General features: G+C 41.6%; 1 protein-coding gene across 1 annotated transcript in view; it reads left to right on the forward strand.

The window, feature by feature from the left end:
- Window positions 1–477: 477 nt before the first annotated feature.
- UXS1 (UDP-glucuronate decarboxylase 1) overlaps window positions 478–19,686 on the forward strand; it is a 63,204-nt gene continuing 43,995 nt past the window's right edge. Inside the window, exons 1-4 of the mRNA XM_040584653.1 lie at window positions 478–692; window positions 14,439–14,466; window positions 17,058–17,106; window positions 19,218–19,261. Coding sequence (XP_040440587.1) covers window positions 596–692; window positions 14,439–14,466; window positions 17,058–17,106; window positions 19,218–19,261 — 218 coding nt within the window. The 5' untranslated portion in view covers window positions 478–595. The remainder of the gene's footprint in view (window positions 693–14,438; window positions 14,467–17,057; window positions 17,107–19,217; window positions 19,262–19,686) is intronic.

Raw genomic sequence — 19,686 nt, forward strand, 5'->3', positions numbered from 1 at the left:
GGGGCAAACGGTACTTGCAAAATACCGGGCACTAAAGAAGACGGCGTGACACACTTTTTGTCAATGCTGTGCCCGTGTCCGTCCGGCAGGTCACCAAGGGCCACCACGGCGGGAGGCGACAGGTGACGAAGACCACCAATGCTGACGCAAGCTGAAAGGCTGGGCTAGGGGCATGGAGAGGCATGGGCCCGGGCCCGCCCTCCCTTTTCCTCTGGCACGCTGTGTGGGAGGCGGGCGACTCTAGCCAAGAGCCCGGCGTTCGTTAGCGAGGAAGGACGGACGGACCCCGCGGCACCACGGCCGCGCCTGGCCTGGCCTCGCCTCACTGCAGCCCCCCCACCCCGGCGGCGGGAAGGGCGCGGGCCGCCCCGCGCATGCGCCACGCTGCGCCGCCACCGCTCCGGCCGCCGTTCGGCCGCCAACCGCATCCACAGCGGGGGCGGGGAGCAAGCGGGCGGCCGCGCTGCTGCGCCTGCGCGGGCGGTGCCCGGGCGGGGGAGCCGAGCGCAGCCGAGCGGTGGGTGGCCGCGCGCGCGAGCCCGGTGGCGTGGCCGGCCGTGCAGGCGCCCGGCGCTGCGTGCCGCTGCCGCTGGGCATGGTGAGCAAGGGGCCGCTGCTGCGCCTGTTGACCGCCATCAATCGGAGGAGGATGAAGCTGCTCATGGGGCTCGCCTTCGTCGCCTATGTCGCCTGTGAGTGAGCGGGGGTGGGGGCGGCTCCGGTCCGGCCGTTCGTTGCCCGCGCCCCCGGTCCCCCGTGCCCTCCGCCGCCGGCAGGAAGGAGGAGGAGGAGCTGGCGGTGGCGGCGGCGGCGGCAGCAGCGGCGGCAGCAGTTCCTCCCGCGCCCCGTTGCGCTGCCCGGTTGCTGCTCCTGCCGCGGCGGGGAAGGGGTCTCCCCCGCGTCTCTGGGCAGCGGGTCTGGGGGCTTCCTCCCTCTCCCCTCCCTGCTGAAACTTTCCCAAGTCCGGCGGGCAGCCGGGTAGGCCGTGGCGGAGGGGCCCGCGGGGCCGCCGCTGGGACCGGGCGGGCCGTGCCGGGGGTGCCCGTGGGGCATCTTCCCCTTGCCCCGCCCCGAGAGCTTGCGCGGGGGGACACCCCATGTCCCCTCGGCGGCCTTGGGGGCGCCCGCCGCGGGCGGCTTCCTCCGGGGGCAGGCGGCCGCGCTTCCCCTCGGTGCCCCGCGGGAAGCGGGTCCCGGGGCCCGGCGGCGCCGTGCGGCAGGCGGCCGGCCTTCGGGCCGAGCCCCGGGCGTGAAGCGGAGCCGGCGGGCGGGCGTGCTGCCTGGGCGGTGGGGTGGGCCGGGCCGCCTGGGCAGGGAGGCCGAGGGGGAGCCGTGAGAGGGAGACGTGGCTCAAGTAGTGAGTGTTTCCGCAGCCGCCTCAGACCGCTCTTTGTCCGCCTTGATCTTAACCTGGGGGCTGCGTGAGGCGAGCCTGTGGGGAAGTTTTCCAGGGCGGGCGTCGTGTCTGGTTTCTGTAAAATCCTCCGACGGCCTTTGGGGTTAAATAAATGTTGGATTGTTTGTTTATTAGCTCAGCACGTAGCTGGAGTCTTAAGAGCCCGAAGAGAGGCAGAGAGGTGTTTGGGAAAATCTTAGAATAACCACTGGCAGGGATGTTTATGGCTTCGGTTTTATAACGCTGTCCTGTCAGCGCTCTGCCCTTTCTCGTCCAGGTTTTTCTGTTGCATTTTTTGTATTCACTTTGTTTTATGTCCACCTGTTTTGGTTTTAGGCTTAGGGAGACTTTATGTAGATGGCATATCATGAGGAAGGATCTTTGATGCCGTGTCAGCTTAGCTAGGGACCAGTGATTCTCTTGGTGCTTCAAAACACATATATAGGTGAGCTAGCTTCGGGGATGGGTGGGAGCATCGGATTTGTATTCTCCCTTTGTGGTTGGGAGGGTGGAAAGCTACAGCTCAAGTAATTTGGCAGAAGGGGTGGTGTTTCCTACCCCAGAACCATGACATAAGAATTCCCTTTACTACCATATGTTACTGTATTTTGCAGGACCTCATTACTGCTGTTATTGTTGAAGTTGTGTGCCAGCTCTGGCTCTTAGGACAGTTTGTTTATCCAAGTGACTTCAGGTCCCAACATACTGAAGCAGGGACAGCTTAATGTCTGTTCTTATTTTGAAAAGGCTTGATCTTTTGTCAAAAAAGATACTTAGTTTTGAAAACAAAATCAATAGGCTGCTGTGAAAACACTGGAGTTGAGTGGCAATTGACACGGTCGTTGGGACTTTAGATTCTATGGACAGTAGCTGGTGTTTGCTTTCTAGCTTTGTGAGTAAAAGCTAGTCTTAAGGAAGGGAAGAACTGCCATATGGTTTTTGCTGGCTGGGCTGTAAGTCTTAGAAGTCTTCTCACTGCTTGTTTCTGGTTGTTCTTTTGGATTCAGAGAAAATGGGGCAGGACAGGGACTGCAGATCAGTGTGGCAAAAAGTAGCTTGAAAAAGGAATAGGTTGGTGTCTGATGGGAGTAGTTTTTTTGCACGTCTAACATGTCAGGTTGCTGTCCTTTTCAATCTTTTGACTAGTGGTCAAAAATAGTGGAATTGTTAATTATGTCTCTGGTGTCTTCAATATAGTATGATATGCTAGCAGACCACTGATCTAATAGATTCTAGCAAGACTGTTTTTTGTTTTCTTTTCTATGAAAGTGATTGTGATCCCAATCCCCTATCCTAAAAGCGTACTTGCAATATTACTGAATCATCACTGTGCTCTGGTTGCAGTCAGATAATGCCAGACTAAAATAGCATAGAATCTGAGAAAACTGAGCTGCTGGCGTAGGTGTACGTGCTGGCACCTCTTACATTCCTTCTTTCTTAAGTACTCTCCAAATGACTAAGTGTTTTCAGGCTGTGCACCTCCTTTCCTTGAATTGGCATTCAACATTTGTACATGGGGAGTCAGATTTGGAGCATGCTGTGTTACAGGGAATGAAATTCTTGGCAAGTACATTATTTTTTTATGAACTAGGAGATAGGACATTTTTGACAGTGCCATTTTGTCAGTTTGTATGTGAAACTCTGAGAGACTGTTTAGAGAGTATCTTTTTGAAAAGTGTCTTATTTCTTAAAAATCTTCTGCTTTTGAATGCAAATTTGTTACAAATGTGCCTGACGAACTTCTCTGTGAGAGTTTGCAAACTAGAGGAAAAGCTTATTACAGTGGGTTGGAAGGCTCTCTGCCATCTCACTCTTAATTAAGAGTCATTGAGTGGCTTTCTTGGTAGTTTCACAGCACAAGGTGTTGGATGGCTCAGCTGGCTTAGACATCCCTGCTCCCCATCTCCCATTTCCTGCCAGCATCCACCATGCACAAGAGCTGAAATTTCTGTGGTATGCACCAGGTAAAGGAACTGGTCTGGATGATGATGATCTTTTCAGGTTATAACCATTTGGCAGTACGGGTGTTAATTCAGACAGCTGTTTTGGCCCAGCTGAGGAGGCATTGCAGTGTTGAAACAGGCAGCTGGGAGTGCTGTTGGCAGCATTGCCATCATTTGCAGGTCTGCAATTAGTGTCTCACCTGAAGAGTCTTCTTGACTTTAGTCAAAGTACTGCTGTGACATGAGGTGCACAGCCAGGATTGTGTTAAAGATACCTAGAACAACTTTTTATGGACTTCACTGGTTTCCCTAGTGGCACTTAGCATAAGAAGGATCCTTACTTTACTTCGGGGTTTGAATTAATTAATATTTGATGTCTCATCCCTGTAAATCTAATTTCTTTTAAATAATAAAAAAATAATTTTTCACTTTAAACAGTGTGCTATGCATAGTTTGTGTATATAAAAATAGAACCCAAAAGGAACATTTCTATGCAGCAGGCAGTTAAAAGCTGCAGTAACTTAAGCTACAGTTCCCTGGAAAAACTGAAGTGAACAGTTAAACTACTTATCTGTAGGCTGTAGGTGAAAGGGATGGTTTTGTTCCCCATTGCCCAAGTGATAGATCTGGAGATAGTGCAGCTAGTGAGCTGTCTGAATCGCACTATGGTCTGATAAATGCTACTCAATGTGTTTTTAAAAAAAATTTCAGAATTGGCTTAGTTGATTCACTTGCAGTGCTGTCTCCTTCTGTGGACATTGCGTGGCTGTACTGCACTACATATAGTGGGAAGGTTGAATTTTCATTGCCCTTTTAAAGGGACAAAATCTGCTACAACTTTTCTCTGATTTAATCCACAGCAAGATAGTACAGGAGTGCAAGCACTAAGCAAAGAAGCGAGGGAGCATGTGTGGGTGAGCTGAAACAAATCTTTTCAGTCATGGTCTGCACTTGCATCATCTTGAAGCTGTTGTGAAATGACAGCTTAAGAGCATGAGGTGATTATAAACAAAAGTGAAGTGGGTTTAGTTGATTTTTGTTGTCTATAATGAGAAATGTAGACAGATCATAAGACAGCAAGCAATGAAATAGATGCTGTTAAAAAAATATAAATGCAGTGTCACCGCAATATGAATAACTTAAATGCAAGCCGAGAGTTTTCTTTTTAAAGAGCCCACCTGTTCGCGGGTTGGTATGTCGATACATTAGACACCTTAAACTTACTCCCTCTGAAGTTTTAAATGTTTATTCAGCTTTATATGGAATCCTTCAGTGAGGTCTTTGTAGAAACAGAACCTTATTTAAGTTGTTGGAAATACCCTGTAAAATCTTGTAGCCATGATTTGAAGACTAGAGCTCATCAATCTGCATGGTTTGCTTTAAACTTGATGCTAATGTAAATAATCTGCTGCTGTATTTTTGTAACAAGGAAGTTGCACGTTCTTCATGAAGATAAAGTTGAGAGCTCTATTTCTGGTGAGGTAGAACAGTTCTCTGCTCATTTGTAGCTCACATAGTTCTCAGGAAGTATGTCAGTTCCCTCGTTCCTTTTCCAGGGGGAAAAAAGAGGGATCACTAAGGTGCTGTCATGAGATCGAAGCTTAAGCTCTCGTTACCTTTATACGATAATTTACAGCAGAGCTACTGAAACAATTAAAATGTCAAAATGATGGGAGAGAAGTACATCCTGCAGTATAGTGGCTTGTCTTCTCCCAGCATTGTTAGTTTCCATAGTTCGTTATCCTTTGTTTTAAAAGGTTAGCTGTATTTTTGTCAGATTTACGTCAGCTAGGAAGAATGTCATACACTTTTTCTCAAAATATCAAGGTGTGACTATGCTTTTTGGTTTGAATCTTACCAGCCCCTTGTATGTTACTTGTCTTGCAGGTGTTCAAAACAGGTTAAATGCTCTTACTGTTGCGTTCTGTAAGCTTTTACTTTCACTTTTTGTAATAGAAAAGTAGCTGTGAGTTTGTGGTGTCTCCTATTGCTTCAGGCTAGCTCTCTGAAAATTGTTCAGCACTGCTGTGGAGAATACCACAAATCTTCCTTCCCCAGCTGTTTTACAACTAGACAACAGGATTGACTGACCATGGAAGAGTTAGAAATGGTCTGATGTGACATCAGGCTCGCCTGCTTTTTGTGTCAGCATGCCATGGATTCTTCATGAAAAGAACCAAAAACATTTGTTTGCTAGCTTCATGTCCTGCAGAGCTGCCTTTCATCTGTGGCTTTATGCAAATAAGTTTACTGTCTTCAACAGCTTCCAGTTCCCTGCTCATCAGGCTTCCAACTAGCCATGGCTATGTAGCTTATGAAAATTTGTTCATGCTTCAGTTGAGTGTATCGGGAATAGATGGACTCCCAACGCTGCTTTGCTAGCCATGATGTTTTAAACCAATTTTTTGGCGTCCTAGAGAAATTCACCCTTACTGTTCCCAGTTTATCTCCATTTAATTTTTGTGTTTAGTATTTGGCTTTTAATATTTTATCTTAGTATTTACCTGTTCTGTGGCATGGGCCGCAGGAGGTGGTCCTGTCATTATTCCACTCAAGGGCAAACGCTCTTTGAGCTTTCATCTTATTTCCTCTGTTTTTTTGCAAAGAGGAAATGTTTCCTTATCATTTATATTGATTGTTTCTTTTATGTAAGGTTGTTTGACCAAAGCGGAGTTTAGTTGAAACTGGTAGTTTTCAACTTCTCATTTGTGGATGCTAGGGAGGGAGAGGTGGGGGTTGCTGCACCATCTGAAGAGGTTTGTAAAAGGCAACTGTGAGAAGTGAGTTTGTTTCGGTTACAGTGCTGACCATTGGAGCATGCTGTGAGTCTGCTGCAAACAATCTTGGCAGTAAACAAACTTAAAATGCTGAAAGTAATTGACCCTGATTTGAGTCATGTTACCTTGGTTGACTGCTCAGTTTCTGGGGTTTGACGTGCATGCTGCTGTATCATCATTGTCTTGGGAGTGTGGAATATTCTGTGCCTCCCTGAGTTTCTTGAAAAATGTCCCACTATTTTGCTAACCATGTCTGGGAAACAAAGGGAAGGTCAAGAGCTAAATTAAAGATGACAATGCCCCTGTGCAGGTGCTCCCCCGTGCAAACGTCCGTGCCCCCCCCCCCCTTTTTTTTTTTTTAAGTAATTTGAAAAAACAGCACTGCCATCTAGATTGGAGAAGTCATGATTTTTAAAACTGCATACGATGTATTCTAGTTGTTGAGGTAATAGTTCTGCTGGTTTCTTTTCTCCTTCACTTGAAACAGGGAGGTGTGTGGCCCTAACAGCAGCATATACAGGTCTGTTGGCTTAGAAGGTTTCTGCTGGTTTCTTTAACCTGTCATGTTGCATTAAAGCAAGGGGAGAAAATGCTTTTCTAACAATTTTTGTACATTTTTGAATTGTGTAGATCAGATTTATGTGGAGATAGATGTAATTCCATAGAGTTTTTTCCATCATCTGCTGCTGTTTAAGAAAAGACACTTAGGGTTTTCAGTTCTTTCTCTATGACTAAGTGAAAAGGGGACACAGAGATGTTAGCAGTTTAGATTGCTTAGCTTTCACATTGCCAAAATAATTTTAATCCAATTCAGAATGCAGTTATTACTTAGTGCTCCAGTTAGGTATAGCTCAAAGTCCTTCTGTTGTCTCCCTTGGGAATTCAAACCTTTTGTAGGCAGTCAATGTATTTGCAAACCCCTTTGTTGTTTCAAGACAGTAAATTCAAAGCTAGAACATTTTATGATGTCCAAGCACACTCAAATATAGGTGGTCAGGAAAATTGAAAGTTCCTCTTTGGAACTCCATAACTGTGATGAGTTATGTGTGTTCTTATTTTTTGTTGTAAATTCTGGATATTTTTTTTCTGTTTGTAATAACTGACAGTTGGAGCGTGTTACCTTCACTTCTGTAAAAATACAAAGCATAGACAAAAGTAGGTGAGTAGTGGTAAAGAATTATATGCTAAAGGTATGAGATAGGAAGGAGTAGAAACACTGAACATAGAACTGGAAAAAAGACTTAACAGAAGAGTTGGAAAGAATTTGCCATCGGGGAAACGAAGAACAGAATTCAGTCATGAAGTGATGATGCTAACTGAACTGTTAAAATAAGGATTCATGGTTAGCTTCCCATCCAGTACGAAGCTTCATTAACCCCTGTAAAGAAATAAAAATGGCATAATGTGATATCTCATAGCTGTAGAAGTGTATTTGTTTGCCAAAGTTTCAGTATGTGTTCTTTAAGAGGAGATACAGAAAAGGTCTTGGTGACTATATTGCTTTTGTTTTGCTAGGTGATGACTAGCTGAGGGATTGACATAGAGTAGTCATGTCACCCAAGTTGAAGAGAGAGCATCTTCCACTTCAGAAAACCCTGTATCCTGGTATCTAGGGTACTTCCCATGTGGGAAAAGCTACAGTTGTTATCTGCTGTCCTTTATTTGGGGCAGGAACTCTACTGTTGAACAAGAAGTCAGTTTAGGAGATACAACAGAAAGAACTACTTGCCATATAGAAATCCATATCAACATACCAGAGGAGTAGATATTTTTTTTGAATTTTTTTAATGTTCAAATTATTGTACGGAAGGTGACGTTCTGTAACACAAAGTTATGATAAGTAATTGTATGTTATCTCCACTAATTTTGCAACATACTCTCATCAGTATAATGATTTTCTAAAGCAAATTAACAAACTGGAATTACAGATAGGATACAATTGAGTTTTTTTTATTATTATGGAATCTAGACTGTGAAATGCAGTTTGAAATGCATTGGCAAAATCAAAGAATGGTTTGTGTTGGAAGGGACCTTTAAAAGTCATTTAGAGCAGTCCCCTTGCCATGGGCCCAAACATCTTTCACAAGATCAGGTTGCTCAGAGCCCTATCCAACCTGACCTTGAATGCTTCCAGGGACGGGGAACTCACTTCTCTGGGCAACCTGTTCCAGTGTTTCACCGCTCATAATAAATAATTGCTTCCTTGTATCTTATTTAAACCTACTCTCTTTCAGGTTAAAACCATTCCCCCTTTTCCTGCCACTACAGGATATAGTAAAAATTTTATCTTCATCATTCTTACATGCCCCCTTTAAGTACTGAAAGGCCACAGTAAGGTCTCCCTGGAGCCTTTTCTTCAGACTGAGCAACCCCAACTCTCTAAGCCTGTCTTCGTAGGAGAGGTGCTCCAGCCCTCTGATAATTTTTGTGGCTCTCCTCTGGACCCGCTCCAGCAAGCTGATCCTCCTTATGCTGGGGGCCCCAGAGCTGAATAGAGTACTGCAGGTGGGGTCTCATGAGAGCACAGTAGACGGGTGGAATCACCTCCCTTGACCTGCTGCCCACATTTCTTTTGATGCAGCCCAGGATACGGTTGGCTTTCTGGGCTTTTTGCCCAGTGCTGGCTCACATCCAACTTCTCCTGCACCAGTACCCCCAAGTCCTCCTCAGGGCTGCTCTCAATCCATTGGTAACCCAGTCTGTATTGATAGTGGTGATTGCCTGACCCAGGTGCAGGATCTTGCACTTGGCCTTGTTGAACTTCATGAAGTTCATATTTGCCTGCTCTGTAAGCTGTCAGGGTCCCTCTGGGTGGCATCCCTGCCGTCAGTGGCACTGCTCAGCTCAGTATCATCTGCAAACTTGCTGAGGGTGCGCTCAATCACACTGTGTGTCATTAATAAATATACTGAGCAGTACAGGTCCTAGTACAGACCCCTGAGAGACACCACTTTTTACTGATCTCCCTTTGGACATTGAGCCATTGACCACAATTCTTTGGCTATGGCCACCCAGCCAGTTCCTTATCCATTGAGTAGTCCATCCATCAAACTCGTATCTCTCCAATTTAGTGACAAGGACATTGTGTGGGAAATAAGTTTCCTGAAGTAAATTATAGTTTTCTTTACATTATTATATATCTAATTAATTGAGATCTGCAAAAGAATTAAAGTAAGACTTTAACGCATCTGTAAAAATAAGCATTTTAGGGGCTCCTTTTGCCTACTTAATCCTTTTTGTAAACTTTTCCTCTAGAGACAAAAAACTTATTTCTGGTGGTAGACTGAAGCTGCTGAGTGACTATGGAGGTCATATTTAAGGGGAAAAAAACTCTTTTGAATGACATTGCATGTCTCTGAAATAGGAAGTTTGGCTGAAGCAATTAACTCTGGACATTCAGAACTTAACGATTTTGCTGTAGATATTCAAGTTACAACCGTATGTTAGTTCATGTTGTTCCTGCATGCTCATGTCTGTTTATGGTGAGATCTGTATGAGATGAACATCCTCTTGTACTCTTATTCTGAGGAGCAGAGGTTATAAGGAGGGCAGTAAAGGGGAAAAGTCCTGTGTTTTCAGCTCAGTCAGACAAAAGTTTGTGTAAAAGTTTCTTTAATTGAGTGTCTTGAAAATGCAAACAAAGCCATTGGGAAAGAAAATGGTTTTGAAAGAGATTACATCTGTTTTTTGTACAGTTGGATCTCTATAGGTATGATGGTCTTGCTTTTTAAAACATCCATTTTTAAAATGCATGTGATGATAAAATAATATTGTCACTAATAATTTTGGATTATGAGTAATGACTATCACAAGGCAGTAATGGTAAATGACTTGATTTTGATGTTATTTAGAGAGACCTGGAGAGGAGGGATCATCCTGGGGTGAAGGCGCAGACTTCTTTGAGACTCTGTTTTTTCCCCATGTTCAGATTGTCTGTTATTTTTCTGGTTTCCTAGCCTGTTGTGGATGTGGGTTAATTAAGGCATGCAAGGTTCTCAGAGTAGTAATCTGTGTTTTACAGAAACCTATGAATTATTGGAGATGACAAACTCAAAGGATATTCAGGTGGAAATGTACATTCTGTTCCTATATTCTGAGGGTCTGGAAGAATAATTCTTGCTTGCTGTTGAAGTACAGCTGGTCAGAGCTAGAAGTATGACTACAGTAGATAGGGAAATGTCCATTTAATAGTGCATGCTCAACAGCAAATTGCTTGCAAATTCTGCTGTACTTTTTCAAGTGTGACTTAACGGATTTTGTGTTTGTTTTTTTTTACTGCATGTAAGCAGAGCTGGTTTGTACCCAAAGGATAGCTCTTGGAATATTCCTTTGCTCAAAGTAGCCTGGTCATTGTACTACGCTGCATCTGCCACAATTTCAGAAAGGGTCTTCTCTAGAAAGAATAATCAAACCCTTGAATTTCCAGGAATATAAGTGTATTCAGTAGAAAGAAAACCATTCTGTAGTCATCTGTGACTGACTGGCTTTTGTTTAAGGCAGTTTTGAGAAGTGTTGGAAATCCACAACAATTTTACTGTAACGCTGTGCTTGCCAAATGGTTACAACTTTATCTCTTAGAGGCCGGAGGGTTAAAAAACAAACCAAACAAAGAGGACTGGGGTTTTCTGAAAACCCTGAGTGAACAATACTGTGGTTAAGGCTTTAAGAAACAGATCTTCTCTTTTCTAGAAGTACAGCTCTTTATTGCTTCATCTAAGTCATGTCATTCCTCTTTGCTGGAAGCTGTCACTTTAAAGTGCAATGGCTGTGGGAGTGATTAATGCCTCTAATGTATTTTTAATCTTCATGGCACTTGCAATTAATCCTTGCAAAAACACTGCAATAAAAATTATTGCTGTCATTATTTTATGGAAGGGATGCAGAGAGGGGAAAACATCCCAGAACAGATAAAAGTAAAAATGGGACTATACCTTACACTTACAGGCCATTAATCCAGGTTTTCATGCATCTCGGAACAATCCAGATGTTCTGATCTCTTCCTAATGGCAATTTATTATCACTTTAATCAGTCTGTAGGTGAGGTTTACAAATAGTCTTTGAGAAAATAAGCAGAATCTGTTTCTTTTCTCTTGTAGGCGAGTGTCTTAACTGTTTGGCTACAAGTCATGCTCCTGTCTGTCTAGTCCAATTAATCATGAATTCTTCCCTTGGATAGAGTTTCAGTAGGTGGCAGGTAGACTTTCTGCCCATGAATGCGCTCTGGTTTGATGAATAGAAGTTTTTCATAGAGTATTTACTGTGTGTGGCTGGGGGGTGTGAGGGTGTTGAATCTCTAAGGTTTGAGAACTGGCATAGGACTGTTATCCTGGATGAATACCTCTTGGCTTAAGAGATTTGGCTTTAGAGTTGGCATTTTTTTTTTAATTCTATATTTTTAAGATTGGCTTTTACAGTGAGGTGCATTTGCTCAGATTGGGTCTGTTAGGAGCCTGATACTTTTGAAAACTGGATTTGCATGTAGTGCCTGATTCTGTACCTGCCTTCTTGCTGGTATAGAAGGGTTTTTTTTAACCATCTACTATCTGCAGCTTTTGGTGCTTGAACTTGGTGGGCCTGTCAAGGGGTTTTATGGTGCCCATGAGAGTTTTCATCTTGGATTTAAGCTTGTATATCTGCATCATTCTGCATGTGGATTTGGGCTCACTTGCCTTAATATGTTTCCACATTCTTGCCTGAATGTCAGACTCATCTTGACATAACCTTTAGGACAAGGTTGCAACAAGTCAAGGAAGTCCTCTGTAAGCCATAGTTACACTGCTGGTTCTGCAGCTGTGGAAGTCAGTTACATAAACAGTTGTGATATTAATTTAGAAAAAAAACCCAACAAAGCCTTAATTCCGTTGTAGTGCAAAACCTTACCTCTGATCCCTTCAGCCTTGAACGTAAGCTGTATATGAACACACAGTAGCCAAAGAGATCCTCCTTAGAATTGTGCATTCAGAATCCTTTGTAAGGGCAGTATGCTCAAGCACGTTTCTGTGGCACCTCCCTCCATGCAAGACTGACTTTAGGGTTCTTCAGATCCCTCTGTGTGGTATTTCCTACGTGGTTAGTTTTGCAGTTTCCTTTTTTTTTTTTTTTTCTTCAATGTACAAAAATACATTTCCTAGAAGTTTAATGGGAGGTCATTTATTCCTACAGAACTGGGATATCAAGCATAGTGTTTCTGGAAATACACAAATGGCTTTCTGAGCTCCCCTTCCCTGCTGTGGACGCTGAACACACACAATTAACATGTTTTCTTTAGGAAGCCAGTTTCTTGTATGCAATGCAGCTACACTGTCTTTGCAACAGAACTGGCAGGGTGGTATTTGTGGTGCAGCTGGCAACTTTTTTTTCATGGATTCATGCTTCACGAACTAAGGCCAGATGTTTCCTGCCACTGTGTAAACAATACATTACGTTATTTGTATAGGTTTCTGTAGCCCAGAAAAATAACTGATTTTAAGTATAGCAGAGTAATATGTAACTTGAGAATTCTGTACCTGTAGTTGCCAGTTGGTCATCATTCACTAAAAAAAAAAGTGTTTTTCCATTAATGTTATCATAAATAATTCTAAAATCCTAGCCAGAGGGTAAATAACTTGAATTTCACTTCGTGCTCAACACTGTATCCTTTTTTCCCCCAGAGAATTTACTGTATCTAATTAACATAAAATCCACAGTGGTTTTTTTAATTCAGTTGGATTTTATTGATATTCTGTTCTAATATAAAGCTTCCTTTATCTTTTTCCCCAGAAGACAACAGAGGTTTTATGATACACCACAGGTATCACAGTGCCCTCCTACAGTTTGCCTGGTAGTCTGTCGTGGATTAATTTGACTTACTCTTTGAATTACTGATCAGCACTCAGTGGTTAAAAAAAGTGCAGTAGCTTTGCCGTCCTAACAGCGACAGCATTACTGTATCCTCACTCACGTCCTCCCTACGCCTCTTTATTGAGTATGCTTCCTTTCTTCTCTTGCCTGGAATGTGCCTGTAGCCACTTTTTTTTTTTCTTGTTTCTGTAACACCACATTGTCTGTTTGAGATCAGTAAGTAATAATCATGAAAATGTATGTGCAAAACCTGAATGTAAGCAAAATACTTCGTTAGCTGCTACTTGAGACCTGAAACACAGCTTACAAAAGCTCAGCAGGACACTTCGGAAGCTTTCTGTGTGTATGTTAATATTGCATATAGGGTGCTACTCCTTCTTAAGATCCGGTAGGAGTTGGATCCTTAGGTTGAGCCTTGTCTGTTAAAGAGCAATTGCAGAATGATTTTCTGGAGACGTTGGGGATATATTTCCTGTGTTGCTTATTGCAGAGTCCCTTACGTAACTGTTCCGTATTAACCTCGTTTGTCTTGACAGCCTGAAGTTGTTAGCTCTGTGTGTAGCCTGGTTTACGGCTTCTTGGTTTTTCACTTCAAACTACATTCTGTGTTCTAGTTGAAAGTTAAAAGGAAAATCCGGGTTCTGATAGTTTTTGTGTAATCACTTAAACCCTGAACATTTTCAGATTTTTTTTTTCTAGTAGGAAATAAATTGGGCAGCTGAATCTTTTTGTGAACGCAGCTGATACATATTCACTGTGCTGTTTTGTACTGCAGTTTGTCTTCCGTAAAACTTTTATCCATACAAAGTGTAATAATGAGCTTTGTTTGCTTAGTGAGGCATTTGGTTATATTGCTTAGGTGTATGTTGTGTCTGCATCACAATATACGTGTGTTTAGAGAGAGAACGCATATGTGCACAAGTACTTGCTACCTTTAATGCAGGTCTCTTGTGGCATCTATTTGGAATGGTTCAGCTATAACCTGTTGGTGGCCAGTCTTTTTACTCATGTCAGTCTGCAGTTCCCAGTTTGTGTGGTTCAGGTCTGCAGGACTCCTGTCTTGCTCTTGCCATTTTTTCCAATATCCCTACTAAGTCCAGAGTTGTGGTTTGTTTAATCTGTGTGCAGTGACAAATGGTAGTTCACAGAATCCTTGTACAGTTTATGTAATGTAGTGTGGGGATAATAAGTTTATCTGCTCATTTACTGGTGTGCACTGCAGTAAGTCTAGTCCTTTTTTATTTAATTACTGTATTTTCCTAATTTTTTTATAGTCTGGTGTAACTTTATCAGAATTCCTGCCATACTCTTAAACTGTGTTCTAGTCACTTGGGGGTGTGTGTATATATCATGTATGAAACTCTAGGCAATTTGTGATTAAGCTATTTAACATTGTTTTAAATTCCTTCTGGTGATCGTAGGAAAATTGCTTAATGTACTGATACACGAGACTGTAATGTTCTCTCTCTTCTTATTTTCTAGCTGTATGGGGAAACTTTGTCCATATGAGGTAACGTATCTAATTTTTTTTATTGAATATTCTTATCTGAAGTAAAATTAACTTACCTTTTCACATCAGCACATATCACTGTATATCAGGTAGGGAGCAGACAGAACAGTAACTGCTCACACTGTTGTTTGGATGGTTGCTAAGCAGCTGATGCCATTTTTTAAATATAAAGTGTTCAGTCTCAAAAAGGGTTGCATGTCTACTGCAAATCTCACCCAGGATCTTACACTTCAGCATCTGCCTTTTTTTACACAAATGCATCTTACTATTTTGGATTTTAGGGAAATTGGTTAGCATAGCTGGGCACATAAGATTGGATTCTACTTTTCCTCAGTACAGATCTGACTGAGTGACAATACAGGCATAAACATGGAAGAGCAGCAGATTCTCCACTATTTGCCATAAGTAAGTTTCTATACCTAGAATTAGAAATGTGGTTTTGAGGTTTTTTGCTCCTCCACAATTAACAGGGAGGGAATTTGATGTTTTTTAACTGCTGAAAAGCAAAATAAATCCTGCACTGTCTGCTAGAATTTTTGCCCTTAGAAATAGGAAGGCATAGCACACGCATGCAAAATGTGGATTTTTAAAGCACCTCTGCTTGCATGTGAGTGTTTGTCCTTTGGGAAAAATGCACCAGGAAGATGAGGCTGAAAAAGAAAGTGAAGAGAATATGGAGACAGTCTGTTCCTTACAACTAAGTCTTTTTGCATAGAGGACAAAATATTTCACCATGTAGTTTTGCTGGTAAAGGGGTTTGATAGTCTGTTGCCAATCTTAGCAGCACAGTGTAAAGAAAGTTTGAAGCAAAGTAAGAGAAATGCTGAATTTCTTCTGGGCTCTGATTCACCCAGGGCAGCTTATCCTGGGATTTGTTCCTGTCCCAAGCTGTCCCATTTTACTCCTCTTGGAGTTTCCCACCCTTGCCACAAAGTGTTCAGCTGTTAGGCAAACAGCTGCTGAGCAGCGTGGCTTCCAGATGGAGATATCATTTAGATTACCACATTATCGTGACCAGCAAACTATGGCAGCTGAGCATTTCTGAAGGAAGTCAAGAACCTCAGAGAGGGTTTGAGGAGGGCAGGTGGACATGGGGATCCAGTGTGTTCATTCCTTGATAAGGTGTCCTTGCAACTTCTACTATTAGCTGCATCTGACTTCTTATTTGAGGTGTCCCTTACAGAGCTATAGGGGAAGGCTTTATTTCTGAATGTCTGATGTTAGTCCTCAGCCAATAAGATTGTCTTTGTTAGGAGGAAGAGCTCATTAAAAGCTAAACTGCAGAGTGCCAGTCCTTAGGTTCCAGGATTTGTGAATAAACAATAGTAGGAACCATTTTTGAGGGGACTTTTTAATATTCTGAGGGGTTTTCCAAATTTTCCTTGCTCATTTAGCAGAGGGGAAAGGCTATGTATTCCACAGATCGTTTGCAGAGCTTTTTTACAATTTCTGTTATCTGGGAAATCATCTAAAGAATTCACAGGAATTACTTGCTATTGTTTTGTGCTGTATTAACCAAAGGGATTTTATTTGCCAGTATTACAGTAAATTACAATTAGTTCTGAAAAGGTGGTTCAGGGTCAGTGTGTCTTAGTGTAGGAGCTTATTGCACTCTTTACTGATACAACAAAAGCTAATCTGATCAGTAATATTTTTGACTCTGCTTCTTTGAGCTGACTTATTAGTAAGAATTATACAGAGGGATATGAAGGGAATCATTGCTCTAACTTCTAACTGTGTGGCATATGTATATCTGCTTAAGAAAGGATCTTCTGTTTCCCTGGGTGTAATGACTTCAGGTCTCAAGTAAAGGAGCTCTGTTTTATTTGAAATAACTCCATTTTACGTTGGATACCCATGAATCCTCTAGTATGCAAAAAATTATTACTGAAAGATAAATAATTCCCCTTTCAGAAGGTTTAATTGAAAAAATGAATTACGAATCTAAGGAAAATTGTATATGTATTCTGTGCTTGTAGAAGTTTACTCAAGGAATGAACACAACTGATGAAGGTACTTTACGCAATTAGATGCTAAATAAGACTACACAGATTTGTGCAAGACACCAGCTTCTTAGACAGTACTCTGTTTTCACAAGTTACCTTGACGTCCTTAATTCTTGGCTTCATTTCACAAGAGTAGCATTTGTGTCAGAAGTCAATATTGCCCATTATGTGGTCGCTTAAGACAACTTCCAGTAGAAGAGGTTTTTTTCCCTTGGGTTTGGAGAAGTTCAAAGTCAAAACTAGATACATTACTCCTCTCTTTTTGATTGATACTACAGCTACAGTGTAGTGATTAGACACTTTTCTACAATGAAGTTAATTTTCTCTGTAAAATTAATGTCATTTTTATTGTTGCTAATCTTTCCTGTGGGCTTGGTTCAGTTTCTGCCAAAGTTAAGTGACAAGGGCTAGCTGATTTCAGTGGGAATGGGACCATCCACTTTCATATGCTCTGAGTATGTTTCTGAAATAATACTAGCTTGGGGTGCTTTGAAGATAGTGTTTTAACAAGAAACGCATGATGCAGGTTCTGTGGAGCAACTGTTGTTTAGGTATAGATTATGTTTTTTCTGTTCTTGCCAACAGGTCTCTTCAAGAAAATGGGGATCAGAAGGTGGAAAGTAAAATAGAGGAGGTTGGTTTGCTAATAGTTGTAGTCTGTTATGTTTTGAGGACTCACATTTCACTCATTTCATACTGAAAAGGGTGTATTTAGTTCGATCTCATTATTTTCCATTCCACTAAAACTATTCAAAGCATTGTATTTGTGTCTGTACACAAGTTTTTGAACTGTTCTTCACTATAGTGTTTCTAACATAGGATCTAATATAGGAGTTTCTAACATAGATCGGCAACTCATCTTTTTACTTTATTTCCTTTAAACCTTTCTTGAAAGTAATAGCTCTACTGGCTTATTTGCTGCAGAGACTGTGGTAGGGTCCTCCTGAGAACTGCATTTTTGTTGCCGAATGAAGGATATACACATGCTTTTCCTGTATCACCTTTATAAAATGTTACATATATGTAAGTGTTTAGAAGAAATTTGAAACTTGCCCAAAATGCTTTGTTTTGCTCTTAACTAATGAGCAGTGGTAGCTGTGTTCATCATTTGGGACGGTGTGCAGTACTAGTGCTTTAAGAACAAGTCCTAGCAATTTCTGGAGTGGACGTGGGTTTTGAACACACCAGTGGTTCTGAACTTCTGTACCAATACCTCTGGATTTCCATTTCAACCTCAGTTTGTTGTGAAATGTTAAGAGTGTGTGCAACAGACCTTTCTCAGGATGTTTTTAGACTTCCAATCTGATAACAATAAAATAAAGAATTTAATAAATACAAGAGTCTTTGAGGTCAATACCGTCTACTCCTTGTGTAGGTGTCTGTGACTACTAGTGTAGTCTGTCTGCCTAGTGTCTTGTATTCCAACAGGTTTACTTAGCAGTTTTTCCTCTGGACACAGCGAGAAGCCCCCTGAAATTGCTTAAAATCAGTGGGAAGATTGTGTTCTTAGTGTCTTGCATTCCTCTTTTTTTTTTTTTTCAAATTCTGGTAGATATTGCGACAAGCATTCTGAAAATCCCAGTTGTTTAAGAATGGTCAAACACTTGAAATTCAGTGAGTAGGTCAGAGTTAGCATAAGGACTGAGAAGTTGAGCATTTCTGGATCTTGTTTCTAAAGCATTACTAGTACAGTATCTTGACCTATCAGAATAAGTAAAACTGTTTCAAGAACTATTTGCTGCTCCACAGAGCTAGATATTTAATGAATATAAATGACAATACTGTATTTCCTTTTAACATGACTATGCAGTTTATTTCAGTCAATGAAGTTCCCAAATTTTCTAGCTGTAATCAGCAGTATTTGTACAAAACAAATTAATGGTGGCTGGTGTTGTGTTGCTACATAGTACCATTTCAAGTGATAACCCTCTGATAGCTTTCAACTTATATATGGCCTTAGATGGTAAATTTTGTGACAAGGTTTTGTTAAACTTAAAAACAGGAGTTCAGGGACTTGTTGAAATTTGGCCGGACTGCTAGATATTTGGGTCTTGTGATAAAGAACCTTAAACTGACGCAGACTTAAGTGATTCTCTTGTTTCGAAGTAGTGAAAATGCAAACAGAAGTCTTGGTAGGTGAGCTGTATTTTTTAACAGATTTCCTTCTAACATTTTTTTAAAAGCCTAAATATACCCTCAGATCATGATGTGAAATGTATCTTAGATTTTTAAACTTGATGTTTCTTTACATTCACATATCATGTTCTGAGAGAATTATAGCCTTGGCACTGGAGCTAATGCTTCTGTTGCTGTGTTGTGTACTCTTAAGTATGTGCATCTGCTGTCCATTTGAATAGTTGAGGCTTTACTGACTGTCCTGTTGTGCTGTTATTGCCTTTGACAACCTCAGACAAGTCACTTGTTTGTTACTTCGATTTATCAAATAGGAATCACAACATTGGATGTTCTTCTCAACAAGGCTGTGGTACTTATAGCCTTGATGTTTTATTTTCAGTGATAAGCTAAGGGATTTCTCTATACTAGGTGATCTGATTTGTTCTGAAAAGTGTTCAAGGCTTTTTTGACAATAAAGCTTGCTTTAAGATGCAGGGTTCTTGGAGTGTCTTCAGTGAAGTCTTCATAGGAGACTGCCATGATTTTTGCTTTAAAGTAGCTTCCTGTATGCATGTTTTGTGATGTGAATCTTGTTCTATTCAAAGATTAAATACCATTCCTTCATTTTAGGCTGTTGCACCTCTAAGGGAGAAAATCAAAGATCTAGAAAAAAGGTAAGTCTTTACCTAAATCTGGAAAGCAGTTAAAATGCACAGTTTCTGTTCTGTAGCAGTCAATTCTGTAGTTGTAGGCTTGAGAGAAATGTTTGGCCTCAGTACCTTTGGATTTTTATCGTATCTAAGTGAGGATGGGGCCTTGAATGCTTGAAGACATTAATGCTTAAGGTATTCATGTTGTTTAATCCCACTAAAGTAAACTGAGAGTGCTGGAATTTATTGTAAAGTTCAAATCTTATGGAGGAATTTGCTCATTTGAGTCCAGCTGGTAAACAGATTACTATGGTATAGTAACCACCCCAGGTGTGTGCTAAAACATACTCATTTCAACTTTGAGACTGAAAATATTTACCACGTATTTCCCACGGTTGTCATCAGTTACCATGGTCCAGCTAGCGTACAGTGATTTGCTTTTGAACCTT

This window comes from Falco naumanni, chromosome 2, assembly GCF_017639655.2.
Source record: "Falco naumanni isolate bFalNau1 chromosome 2, bFalNau1.pat, whole genome shotgun sequence".
Taxonomy (NCBI): Eukaryota; Metazoa; Chordata; class Aves; order Falconiformes; family Falconidae; genus Falco; species Falco naumanni.